Here is a 13,767-nt window from a genome sequence, read left to right on the forward strand (position 1 = left end):
CCGGGTGCGCCCTCAGACGCGTTCCCCCCTATACTCCTGGAGCAGTGAGGAGGCCTTGCCCGGTGGGCGGGGCCCGAGCAGCCATTGGCGGCTTCGAAAGCGCCTCGGCGGGAACAGCTGCAGACGCGGCCGGAGATGTGGACCGGTAAGGTAGGCTTCAGCGGACCGGATTGGGACCCGGAGGGCGGTGGGAGGACTAAGAGAGCCAGCCCCAAGTCCTCTACGGGGGCCTTGTCACGGCGCAGTACCGCCGCGGGATCTTGGCCTAGGGGTGAGACTAGTGGAGTCTTGAGCCCGGAGCAAGAGGGCGGTGATGCGCGTCCGTGGCGTCATATCCGCCCGGAGTGGGGCGGGTCTTTACGTGCCGCTTGGAGTCTGCGCTGTGACAGCTCCGGGCTGCCCGCAGAAGGGTAGCTCTACTTTAAGCCATGGGTTCCAGCTGGGCATTAGCTCTCTAGTTCCTTGCCTCGTGTCTTTCTTGTCCGTGCATCCTGTTGCTTTACTCGTTATGATCCCTGCGCGTCTAAAGGATTGTTACTTAACGAGAGATCTTTTCTGTCATGTGTTCATTCAAGAACTGTGTGGTAAAGCGCTAGAAAGTAGAAATTGAAGTAGTTACAGGGGAAAGTTCACTCAAGGGCTTGCTAACTTTGCTGATATTTTACGCCGTTTCTGTGATTTCTTCTAGGAATGGCATTCTGCAAGCCACTCCGAATTAAGAATCTTCAGAAGTGCTAAGGAGTATTATATCTCATTCTTGGGCACCCCACCCTGAATGCCCTGACCTCACCTGATTTAGCAGCGTCGAGCCTGGTTAGTATTGGGTTGGGAGAAATGCCTGCTTTGCATACACTTTTCCCGTTTAGCTTTATAGATGCCCAAGAAAGCCCACCCAGTTGTTCTTCCTGAATGAAGTGTTAGTTTAATAGTTGGCAGACTGTTGAACCCAAATCCTTCCCATATGCATACTGCTTAGGGAGAATGTCCAGTCCTTCGTCCTTCAGGCATCTGTCAAGTATGTATGAGCTGGTTCTTGACTGAACTCCCTGGGATGACTTGATTGACAGTCACTAAAATTGTCTGGGTCAGAACCTGGGCCCTGGCAAACCTATCAAGCTAGGTTCAGTCCCCACTAGGGGACTTTAATCCACACTAGGCCAATTAAAAAGGACAAGTCATAGTGAAAAGCAGAGAAAAGAGATTTATTCAGTGTGACCACACTGGGAAAAACCAAGAGATCCAGTGGCCCACCCTCACCAAGCTCATCTTTGGTGTCCAGACTTGAGACAAAAGTTTAAACAGAAAGTAGAAGGTACAGGACTAATCAGTCCTGCTCACGGTGTGGTCCTGCCCGTCTCTGAGCCATCATTGTCCTGGTTTCAGTCTACCACAAGTTGGCAGAAAAGCTCCCAGACTGACACCAGGTGTCAGCCTTTCCCTCTGCCATTATATTCCTGGGTAAGTTTCATTTTCTTGGTGTCTGTTGTCTCTAAAGGGAGGCACACAAGTGACTCTCCTTAGAATGACTTTACTCCTGCCAGGACAGTACCAGGGCTATAGATTTTAGAGACATAGTAATGAATAAGACAAACGTAGTCCCTGTCTTGAGCACAAAAAAAAAAAAAAAAAACTGTAGCTGTGATCAAGTAACAAAGCTGAGGGCAGGTGGTTCTGTGAAGACAATAAGCACTTGAAGATTTTTTTTTTTTATAAAATAACTTTTTATTGGATGGTTGCAGTAAGTGTCCGAGGAGAAACTAAGCTGAGAACTGAATTACAACAAGAACCTTCTAGTCATGGTTTGCTGCAAGTACAATGCCCCATCCCCGGAGGGATCCTTGAGTCTTACAGGAACTAAGACTCAGTGTGGCTAAAGAGGTGGGCCTGGAGAAGTAGCTCAGTCGTGGTGTTGTCCTCCAGGAGGCCCTCAATTCCATCATCAAATACACATGCACAAGTGAGGAAGAAAAGGGATCGGCAGCAGAAAGGAAGCAGGGGCCAGGTAGTACATGGTCTTGGAGACCACGCTGAAGGTTAAGTTTTGACTTTTAAGGAAGAATGGGCTCATAACTGAACAATACAGCAAATAATACTCCATTTTCACAACCTTAATTCAGCCATTTTTTCATCCTAAACCATGCTATGGTTTTCAGTACCTTTTTCAAATACAGTCAACTGGGACTGGGGATATAGCTCAGTTGGTAGAACGCTTCCCATGCAGTAAGCCCTGGGTTCATCTCCCAAACCACATGAAACCTGTAATACCAGTGCCTGGGAAATGAAGGCAGGAAGATCAGAAGTTCAAAGCTACCCTGTGATACATGAGACTCTGTCTAAAAAGATAAAAATAAGGAGCTAGAGAGTAGTTCCTTGGTACTCTTTCAGAGGACCTGAGTGAATTCCCAGCAGCCACATGAAGGGCTCACAACTTCCTGTAACTCCAGCTCCAGGGGTCATGACACCTTGTCTAGATGGGGTACCATACCAGCACACTCATGGCATAACTAGTTCACATGTCACATACTCATACGTAAATAAATAAAAATAAAGTACAGTCAGTTGCATGTCTTTTAGCCAGCAGTCAGCAGCAGTAAGTTGCATGCAGTGTTCAAGAAGCTCTTATAATATTAGATGTCTGTCACAACCGGGACTCGTGTGGAGAACAGTCCTCCATTTATTCTTAGTAATTGTAGGATTGTGGGGATACCTGCCTTTCATCTTAAACATGGATAGCAAAGTCTCTGTGTTCCTTTCTAGAAGACAAGCTGTTCAAGGAAATGAAAGTCTACAGAGACTTTGTGTAGTCCTCATTTGAAATCATGCTTGTTTTCTGGGCATAGTGGCACCGGTCTTTAATCCCAGACCTGGGAGGCAGGTGGATCTCTGAGTTCAAGGCCACCCTGGTCTACATAGTGAGTTCCAGACTACCAGAGCTACATAGTGAGACCATGTTTCAGAAAAAAAAAAAGAAGAAATTGTGCTTGCTTGCATTTTATCTCCTGCGTCAGTTTTCCAATTTAGGTAATAGTAGGATTAGCTGTACCCTTTAAAGGCTCTGAAGAAAGTAATAAAAGGCTCAGGATCTCCCTTCCCTGTACCACAGCTTTAATACTCCTGAGGGTCACCTGTTGTTGAGGGAGCTATCCCGTGTTTGGGGCTCAAGACTAGGTGGGCACTGAGACTACCTGCAGACACGAAACAGCAGGATAGTAAGATACAGTTGTCGATGCATTGAAGCATGAAAAACAAGACACTGCAGTTGGCCACACTTCTAGTTTCACATTTCATAGGCACATTTCATCTGCCACTGGCTGAAATAGTCCATAACAAAGTCTAGAAATACATTGGTTTGTTTATTTGTTGTTTTTATTGTTGTTGTTGTTTTGGTTTTTCAAGACAAGGTTTCTCTGTGTAGCCTTGTCTGTACTGTACTACAGAGCACTTGCTCTGTAGACCAGGCTGGCCCCGAACTCATAGAGATCCACCTGCCTCTCCCTCTTGAATGCTGGGATTAAAAGCATGCACTGCCACCGCCCAGCTCAGAAATAAGTTTCTAAGTAACTTTCATTTTATTAGCTGTATCATAGGATGGGAGAGGACCATGAGTGAGGGTCGAGCTCTATACGCAGAAGAGTGGTCAGATGGCTGGAGGGAGCCGGAAAGCTAGTGGGGAAAGCCGTACACACACACTTTTACTTTTGGAGACAGTGCGGCACTCGATGGCCCCAGGCAGCCTCCTGTCTTTGTCCTTCTGAATGCTAAGTTTATAGGCCTGTTTCCCTATGACCGGATTAACACACGCGCCCACCCCGTGAGATGTGTGTGTGATGTCAGTGCATGTGTGTGCAAGTGAGTGTTAGTTTGTTGTATTTGTGTTTGTGTGAGTCTATGGGGGTGGAGTGTGTGGGTTCTAGAGGTAGACATTCGGTATCTTCCTTAGTCTCTCCACCTTATTTTTTGAGACAGTCTCTCTCTGAATGTTCAGCTCACCAATTCTGCTAGACCTCCTGGCCTTCCAGCTTTCTCTCCACACCCCCTGCACCTGAATTTTCACAAGGGCACAAGGGATCAAACTCGGGTCCTCCAGCTTCTGTAGCAAGCCCTTTACTGACTCCATCATCTCCCCAGCTGTCTTTAAAGAAAACACCAATCCTTGGGGAAACTAACCTGCCTGCTGTGAGAGTGCATCAGTCCCTTCTGAAGGTTGTAGCCAGTGACCTACCTAATCACCCTCACGAGGCTTCTTAAAGGTCCACCACCTCTCAGCACCATTAAATTGGTATTTAGCACAAAAACTTACTAGCACAAAAATGTATGGCGTACAAACCATATCCAAATCATAACAGTACTTGTCTTTCTTTCTTTTCTTTTCTTTTCTTTTCTTTTTTTTTTTTTTTTTAATTCTAAAGCATCCTGGCTATAGTAACTCACACTTCTAATTATAGAATTTTAGGAGGCTGAGACAGGATGATTGTCACCATTTTGAGGCCAGGGTTGGCTACATAGTAGATTCCAGGCTAGCCTGGACTACAGAGTAAGTAAAACTCTTTCTCCAGAAAAATAAAAGGAAAAAAAAATCTAGAGTTTGGGATGTAGGTACAGCTCAGTTGATAGGGTCTGGCCTGGCCTGCAGGAAGCCTTAGGTTTAACCCACTGCTGACTAGAACCCAGCACAGTGACTCACTCCATAATCCCATACTTGGGAAGTAGAGGCAGGAGGATCAAAAGTTGAAGGTCAGGCAGGAGAGGTGCCTTAGCAGTTAAGAGCACTGGCTGTTCTTCTGGAAGACCCAAGTTCAATTCCCAGCACCCACATCAGGTGGCTCACAACCAACTATAACTTGAGTTCCAGGGACTCTGACACCTCTATCCTCAGACACCCACATTCCTGTACAAAGACACATACGGTCACACAAAGAGGCATGGTTAAAAGTAAAAAACAAAATACATACCTATTTTTTCAATGGTTCAAGCTCATCCTCAGCCACATACTGAGTTTTCGCCTAGCCTAGGCTACATGAAGCAGTATGTCAATGCAGCTTAAAGAATAATTCAATTCTGCATTCTCAAACAGTGCAGACTGTTGAGAAAAGGTCAACATTGGGTGTCTGACCTAACAAGCCCTGGGTTAAATAAGATACTGAACAGTTCACACTGGAGTTTCTGTACTTGATTAATACATTACTATGCTCTTTTTGTTTTAGCCAAGGGCCAGAGAGATGGATGAGAACGTTGCTGAGTTCCTCCGGAGGAGCATCTTGAAAATCCCCTTATGTGAGATGAAGACCATCCTAAAAGCCTGGGACTTTTTGTCTGAAGACCAACTGCAGACCATAAACTTTCGGCAGAAAAAGGAATTTCTAGCCCAGGAAGTGATTCTGATGTGTGAGGTAACAGTGTTGAAAATTATCAGCCAAATAAATTAATGCAATAGAATAAAGTTAGACCAACATGTACATATGATTAATGGATTTTTTTTTTTTTCTTAAGCAAAGCTACAAAAAACAATTCTGGTAAGGAGGAACAATCTTTCCAACAGATGGGCTAAAATATAAAATAGTTGGATGCTTGTGTGCAAAAACCTTGCTGGTTGAGATAGTACATCTGTTCAGTCCCACAACCATGGAAGCCAAGGCAAAGATATCTAGAGTTCAGGTGAAGCCTGGGCTACATAGTGAATTCAAGGTCAGCTGCATAGGAGGATTGTCTCAGGAAGAAAAAAGACAAGTTCAGTCCATCCCTTCTACTGCTTAGAAAGAAAAAGAGACTCAAAATAGATCCAAGACCCAACTGTAATACTTAAAACCATAAAATGTGTAGGAAAAAGAAAAATTTTGTGTCATTGGACTAGGCAAAGGTTTCTTAGACCTCCAAAAAGGTAGTTCACAAAAGAAAAAACAATTGATAAACTAGTAGAATTAATCAATTTTTCTTTGAAAAATAGTATTAAGAAAAGCCACAACCTGATGGAAACGGTTTCTAAACCCTGACCTGTAAAGGACCTGTGGCTAAACTATGTCAGGAAGTCTCAAGAGTCAGTAATAAAGAAAAGATCTTAGATGGCTCAGTGGAGCCAGCTGCTTTTCTAGAATACCTGATTCCATTCCCGGCACCAACGCGGTAGCTCACAACCGTCTGTAACTCCAGTTCCAGAAGATCTTACACCCTCTTCTGGCCTCCAGGGCACCAGGCACACATGGTGCACAGACATATATGCAGGAAAAACACCCATACACATTAAGAATATTTTTAACACATAGACAATTTGGTTGACACTACCCACCAGAAAACATGCAGATGGTAAATAAGTATACGAAGAAGGGTTCAGAACCCTAGTCTTCAGATAAGTGCAAATAGAGCCACAAAATCCGGTCACTAGAATGGCTAGAATTGGCAAGACGGGTCATACCTATTTGAAATAGTTGGACCCAGGGACTAACTAGCGTGTGCTAACAAAGGCTGTCTGCCGAGCTGTTTGTACCCCAAGCCCAGCCTTTATTTTGTGTTTCAGTGCTTGAGATTGAAGCCAGGGTCTCATACATGCTGAGTAAGTGCTGGACCCCAAGCTACATTTCCAGCCCTTGACAGTTTGTCTAAAAGTCTAAATATTTGCCACCATAGATTGAGCCATTCCACTGCCAGGCATTTGCTCAAGAGAAATAAAAACACATGCATATCCGCAAAAAGGACACGTGTATTAGCACAGTGTTTATCGTAGCTCAAACCCAGAAACAACCCAAGTCCATCCATGGGTGAGCAACAAACTGTGTCATATTAACATAACAGAAAACTACTAGCAATAAAAAGAATTGAACTATAGATGGAAAGTATGGCTGAGTGTCAAAATAATTATGCTGAGTAAAGGAAGCCAGATCAAAAAAGAATCCAACCTTATGTTAACATTCATATAAAACTAGAAAATACAAATGTTGTGACAGAAGGAGGGTTCGTAGTTGCCTCAGCACCAGAGACTGGGAGGAAGAGAAGTCGGCACAGAAAAGGATATGAGAGTGAGAAGAAGCACAAGGAAATTGGGCATGGAGATTGCTGGGCGTGTTCACCACATTGACACAAGAGTGGTTTCATAAGTATATTTGTGGACACATCTGAAATTTTTAAGTACATTGTCTTACTTGTCACTGTGATAAAATACTCTGACAAAAGCAACTTCAGCAAGAAAGGCTTTGTTTTGGCTCACGTTCCTGGGGGTGCAGTCCGTCAGCTCACTGGCTGGTCAGGCTGCTTGGACACCCAGTGAACAGGAAGTATGACCAGGCTCCAGAGCCTCATGGCACCACTCCCAGTGACCCACTTCCCCCACTGAGGCTCTACCCTCCTCCAAAGAGCACCCCCTCCTGGAGACCCAAGTGCTCACCATGTGCACCTGTGGGGGCATGTCACGTGTCAACCACAGCATGGATGCAGTTTACTGTATGTTCAGGAGTGGTATTTTGTTAGGAGACAGAGTCTCACTCTGTAGTCCTGACTGGCCTCAAACTCATTGCAATCCTCTGCCTTTGCTTCCCAAGTACTAGGATTACAGCTGTGAGCCACCATACCTGACTTTTGAATGTTTTAAAAATCTAAAAGTTAAGTCATAAATGTGGAGTGAGTTTCAGGAGAATGTGGACTGAGGCAAGCATTAGAAGTGTGACTGTTGGTTAATAGGAGAATGTAGATTGGAGATAGATTATCAAGACATTACTTCAGGCATGCTAATAGAATGTTCTGACCAGCCCTAAAATAGGCTTGAGAGGACCATCAGCAGACCTCGTGCCTCCTTTCCTAATCAGTTTACCCTTTCTTTCAGGGGAAGAGTGCAAGTCTTGATGACATGGCCCTTTTAGACATTGTGTGTAAGTTTGGGGGATTTGTCTTTACACATTGGAGTTTTGTTTCATGGGAAGGGATTTCTTATGTTAATGCAGATTCTAGGGTCTTGAGAAGTGACTCAGGAGTTCCCAACACCCACGTGGTAACTCAGAACCACCTGGAAGTCTAGTTTCAGGAATCTGATGTCCTCTTCTGGCCTCTGTGGGCCACTGCATGCACATGGTGCACAGACACAAGCAGACACATCAAAATGAATCTTTTTTTTTTTTTTTGGTTTTTTCGAGACAGGGTTTCTCTGTGTAGCTTTTGCGCCTTTCCTGGAGCTCACTTGGTAGCCCAGGCTGGCCTCGAACTCACAAAGATCCGCCTGCCTCTGCCTCCCGAGTGCTGGGATTAAAGGCGTGCGCCACCACGCCCGGCTCAAAATGAATCTTTAAAGGTGCAGATTCTAGAGTTGAGAGGCCTGGTACCAGATCCCTGCTGTCTCATTGGCGGGTCTAGTGTCTCCTCCTGAGGCTAATCTCCTCTCTGAGCCTCAGACTTCACCTAAATCAGTGGACATGGACTGTGGGAACTCTGGACCTTTAGAGACAGGAACTGGTTCATCGTGAGCATAAAGTGTCACTTGCTGGGCTTTACTTTGTTACACATTTGAAAATGTGCCCCTGAGAAGCTGCCATATAATGCAGCTTCTCGCTTCTTGCTGCTACTTGGATTTTTTTTTTTTTCCTTCTTCAGTATTCACTTTTTAAAATTTAAGGACACAGACCCTACAGCCAGTTGCTTGGGTTGGTTCCGTGGCTCCATCATTGTCTCCCTGTAAGTGCTGGGGGACGGTGGCTCACGTTGCTTGCCTGGTATTTCCTTTTGGCAAGTCTGTATAATGGTGATAATACTGGAGTAAGGCCGTGGTGAGGGTCAAGTGGAAGTGCAGGTCCGGCACTTGGAACAGGAGTGGTCGCTCTGGGTTGGGGGTTGGGTCTTACATGATGTTTGTTGGGAGGGCACAGAAGTGGCCTTCAGGACAAGTAGCTAGAGTCAGTTCTGTCCTCCCTGGAGGGCCCCAGGGATCAAACTCAGGTTGCCAGCCTTATCAGCAGGTGCCTTTAGCCGCTGAGCTGTCTCTGGCCCAGAACCTGGCTTTTATTAATTTGTTGTCGTCATTATACATTGTCCTAGTTTTCTATTTCTGGGATAAAAACCACAATGAAAAGTAACTTGGGGAGGAAAAGATCACTTTATTTCAGCTTATAGTTTATAGTCTATCATGAAGTTGAAATTCAGGGCAGGAGCTCAAACAGGGCAGCAACCTGGAAGCAAGAACTGAAGCAGAGACCATGGAAGAATGCTACTTACTGGCTTACTCCCTGGCTTACTCAGTTTGCTTTCTTATAGCACCAGAGGACACCTGCCTAGAGGTGGCACCACCCACAGTGGTCTGGGCCATCCCATACAACCATCAGTCCAAAACACTGCACCATAGCAATGTTGACAGGCAGTCCAGTGCAGACAGAAGAGGTCCCCCCTTCAGATGTGCCTGGCTTGTGTCAGGTTGGCAGAGAACTAAACAGCACATACGTTAACTGCGTGTATGACTGGAAGTGTACCAAATATCATCTCTATCAACTTTTTTCCAGCTGCGCTGTGGCTGAATCTGCCTCTGATTTAGTGTGCCTCATTTTCTGTCATTAGCTTCTAACTGAGCGGTAAGGTGGATCCTCAGCAGTTAGAGTACTTGTTACCGGGTGCTATTCTGAGCATCTACGTAGCAGCTCACAACTGTCTCTAACCCCAGTTACAGAGGCTCTAAAACCCTCTTCTTGCCTCTATAGGTACCAGGCATACATGTCATGCACTTACATGCCTGTAGACATATACTCATACACATAAACTAAAAATCAGTAATTCCTTAAAAAAAAAAAAAAAAAGTGGATCCATAACGCACTGCTGAGCAGAGCCGGTGATTGATGATCTTTTGGATACTGAGGTCCAGCTGAGGAGAGGTTAACCAGCCAACCTCACAGTACCTATCACAGTGGTAATGAGTATGTGAAGGTGAATTAAGAGCTTATGAGAGCACAGAGCACATGATCTTTTCAGTGATCATGGATGGAAACTTCCTTGAGATGATGTTCAAGTTGAAAGCCTAAGGATGAGCTAGCACTAGCCAGGCAGAGGAGAGAGGGAAGTTGAGGAAAATGATGGGTCTGGGGTGGAAGAAGAGTGCCTATAAACAGAAATTTCTTGTCCCAAATGCCTGTTCCCAAATGCCCACTCTGAGGCTTACATTAATTGTAAATGCTTGGCCAGTACTCAGGTTTATTCCTAACTAGCTCTTACATTTTAAGTTAACCCATATCCCTTATTTACTCTCTGTTACATGGCAGTACCTTTATTAGCATGGCACATTCATCTCCTGCTTCCTCTGCATCTGCTGGCAATTCCTGACTCCGCCCTTTTCATTCCTGTCATTCTTAGTTTGGTTGTCCTGCCTATACTTCCTGCCTGACTACTGGCCAATTAGCATTTTATTAAACCAATTCGAGTGACAAATCTTCACAGTGTACAAGAGGATTATTCCACAGCAAGTGCCAGAGATGCAAGAGAAGGGACAAGCTAGGCCCCAGCAGAAGGGAACATGGAGACAATACAGAGACTTGGAAGCCACTAGAAGGGTTTCAGCCTCTATCCTAAGAATTATGTCAGCCCTTGATAGGTTATGAGCCAAAAGAATTTGGTGCTTGTTTTTGAGATCATGCTGGTTATAGCACAAGAGAGAGCAGAGCAGAAGAGAATTCAGACACCTGAGGGATCATCTGGAGAGGTATAAGCAAGAGAGGGTGCTAGCCCACATGAGGTGGTAGTCGGGATGGAGAGGAGGGTAGAGGGCCAAGGGATGGAAGGGGCTTACACCTAGCCCGTGGACAAAGACAAGTGGGTTGAGCTTGCAGGACTCCCATGTCTACACACGAGCTAGGAGCTCTCCCAGCTCTGAAGTGGAAGCTGCGGATGCAGGTCTATCACATCTTTCACAGGTAAGGATAGGCTAGCCTGTGCCTGTTGCAGGTGAAGCTGTCCATTTGGATCTAAGTCCTTGATGTTCACCTTTTAGATGACAAAAGTTCTAACTTTCTGTCGCGCCAGTCTTATTCAGAGACAAGTCTTCTCAACTCTAAACACAGAACCAGATTAAAAAAAAAAAGTGCCAGAAGAAAACCACTTTGGGAGATGGCATCACACTTGCCTTTTGACACCTCCTGTAGATACAGCCAATCAATCAGTGGTTTGTTGCCAGGCCCATTGGCATGAAGAAAAATAGGGGCCAGTAACGGGGACATGCAGGCCCAGGAAAGGAAAAGATGCTAAACATAGGGCGAGACAAGGAGAACATTGATGCTGAAGTTGATGGTAGGTACCCTTAGTGCTGGGTCCATATCCCCTTCAGAGATTAGAAAACCCAGTCTGAGGTGAAGACACAGAAGGAGGTCAGTAGACAGGTGGAGGTTGGCACAGGGACATCCTTTAAATCCAGGGTAAAGAGAAAGAGTGGAGCTTGCTGAGCCCCTAGATCCCATCCTCCTGCAGGTACTCCGTAGCTCCTGAAGGGCATCTTCTGTGTCACACACCTACCCTGGCCTTCATCCCACATGCATGCTTTATGCAAGTAGGGTTGGCCTGGGGCTACAGCACTGAACAAGTCCCTTATCTTCACAAGTGCCATGGAGAGAAGCAGGGGCAGTGTGGGTGTAATGAGGGTAGGCCACTGAGGAGTTGCTGCTGAGGAAGAGCAGGCTGATGGGGAAACTGGAGAAGAGGCCTCAGGCCTCTAGGCCCTGCCATAACTGGTCAGTCATTCCATCTTGTGGGCACATGCATAACAGACGTATGTAAAAATGACAAGTGAGGGCTGAAGAGATGGCTCAGTTATTAAAAACACTTGTTAAAGACCCGGGTTTGACTCCCAGCACCCATGTGGCCCCTTCCAACCAATCCAAGGGCTCCTACGCCCTCTTCTAGCCTCCATGGGCACCAGGCACTCATGGTGCATAGACATAAATTCAGGCAAAACCTCCACAAACAGAAAATACTTCTGCCCATTTTAAAAATGTAATTAAAATAACAAAAGACCTGGCAAAAAGTAATGATAAACACCAAAACTGAACTGTATTATCTGTGTTGAAGTCAGTAATTGGAATTTATCTGCAATAAGTTTACTCCATTTAAATTTTATGTTTCAGGTTTTTTAAGTTTGCACTTTAATTTCAAAGCTGTGTCACCTTTTTTTATATTATTAAAACTATGTATTTGTGGGAGGATGGGAAGGAGACCCACAAAAACACGCCTTGTTCAAAATTGTCAACATTGTCTAACACATCTTTGCTGGTTTAAAAATGAGTGTATGTTTATTAGCACACACTTCAAAGTCCTAACATACACACTAAGCTGTAAGCCCTTTTCTCTCAGATACTCAAGCTCATCGGCACCAGAAGCTTTGGAGCGTCTTTCAGATGAGTAAAGAACCAGGTAATGTTTTCCACTTTAAATTGAACATCTGAATTTGGCAATTTAAAAATGAGGAGCAAATGTGGTCTCTTGGGTGGAGGGTTTTGTTTTGTTGTTTCTGAGTCATTGTATCCCTATGTTGCATAGGCTAGCCATGAACTCACTATGTAGCCTAGCCTGGCCTTGAATTCACTGTGTAGACAAAGCTGGTCTTGAACTTGTGGTTTTCCTGCCTTTGCCTCCAGAGTAGTGGTTCTCAACCTGTGAGTTGCAACCTCTTTGTGGGATCAAATGACTCTTTCCCAGGGGTCACCTAGGACCATTAGAAAACACAGATATTTACATTATGATTTGTAACAGCAAAAATTATAGTTAGGAAGTAGCAATGAAAATAATTTTATGGTTGGGGGTCACCACAGCAAGAGGAACTGTGTAAAAGGGTTGCAGCTTCAGGAAGGCTGAGAACCACTGCTCCAGAGTGATGAGGTGACAGGGATATTCTTCCATACCCAGCCTAGCAGTCTGCTCTCTCAGGCTTCTTTTGAAAGATAGGACTCTTGCTCATTTATATCCCCTGGCACTCAGGGGCATGTATGGGGTGGCCATTACAGCTACGGGATGCACAGGCCAAAGACATTGTAGCTCCCTTAACCTCTTTTTATATTTCTGTGCACTTTGACAGGTGAAGATGTCGACTTTTTTGACATGAAACAGTTCCAAAGTTCCTTTAAGAAAATTCTTCAGAGAGCATTAAAAAATGTAAGAAAAGAGTCTTCATGGATTTCTACAAAATTCAATTTAGTAATATCTGGGGGGTAGGGGGGAAATATGCCATTACCTTAACAAACTAAATATTATAAAAAACTTCCATCTCTCACCTGCCCATCTCACCCAGTGCTTTTTAGGGGCAGTACTGCCCACTGGAACTCTGCCATGGCATCTGCTGCTGATGACAATGTCCAGTACTTAGCTGATTGCCACATGAGGACTTGATAGGTGGCTGATGTGACTGAGCAAATGAATCTTTAAACTGACTTAATGAGTTCCCATTAGATGGTCCACATGTGGCTAGTGGCTCTGCCAGTGGTCAGCAGTCACTTTTGCTTTTGCAGTGGGAAGTGAAGGCATCCAGAGTAAGACCCTCTGCTCTTCCAGCCAGTAGGGGCCACTGAGCCACAGAAGAGAGCAAGCTCTCTACTGCTCACCAGGGGATGAGACACCATTCTGCAAACCCACAGCCAGACAGGGAGCTTTCCTCCTCCTTGCACCAGGGGATCAGGAAAAGCAGCTGAGTGCAGAGTGGCAGAGTTTGCTCTGAGCCAGCAGACAGCATAACCACCTGCTTTTCCTGGAGTAAGATCCCACAGGGAGGAAACAGCAAGCCAGCTGGCCCTCTCTTCAGGTTCTCCTTTCCTGGTCAGGCCCCAAAGG

General features: G+C 45.2%; 1 protein-coding gene across 4 annotated transcripts in view; it reads left to right on the plus strand.

Moving 5' to 3' along the window:
* Nucleotides 1-61: 61 nt before the first annotated feature.
* The window catches only part of Cenpn (centromere protein N), a 24,063-nt gene continuing 10,357 nt past the window's right edge, over nt 62-13,767 (plus strand). The window contains exons 1-6 of one of the 4 annotated variants that reach the window (XM_016004933.3): nt 62-150; nt 689-813; nt 5,205-5,390; nt 7,811-7,856; nt 12,298-12,357; nt 13,019-13,095. In XM_016004933.3, the coding sequence (XP_015860419.1) occupies nt 5,220-5,390; nt 7,811-7,856; nt 12,298-12,357; nt 13,019-13,095 (354 nt within the window). In that variant the 5' untranslated portion in view covers nt 62-150; nt 689-813; nt 5,205-5,219. Of the gene's footprint in view, nt 151-352; nt 585-688; nt 814-5,204; nt 5,391-7,810; nt 7,857-12,297; nt 12,358-13,018; nt 13,096-13,767 lie in introns of those variants that run through there. The other 3 variants (XM_006986338.4, XM_042277751.2, XM_006986337.4) reach the window with 3 other exon arrangements.

Source organism: Peromyscus maniculatus, chromosome 5 (genome assembly GCF_049852395.1).
Source record: "Peromyscus maniculatus bairdii isolate BWxNUB_F1_BW_parent chromosome 5, HU_Pman_BW_mat_3.1, whole genome shotgun sequence".
In the NCBI taxonomy this organism is placed as follows: Eukaryota; Metazoa; Chordata; class Mammalia; order Rodentia; family Cricetidae; genus Peromyscus; species Peromyscus maniculatus.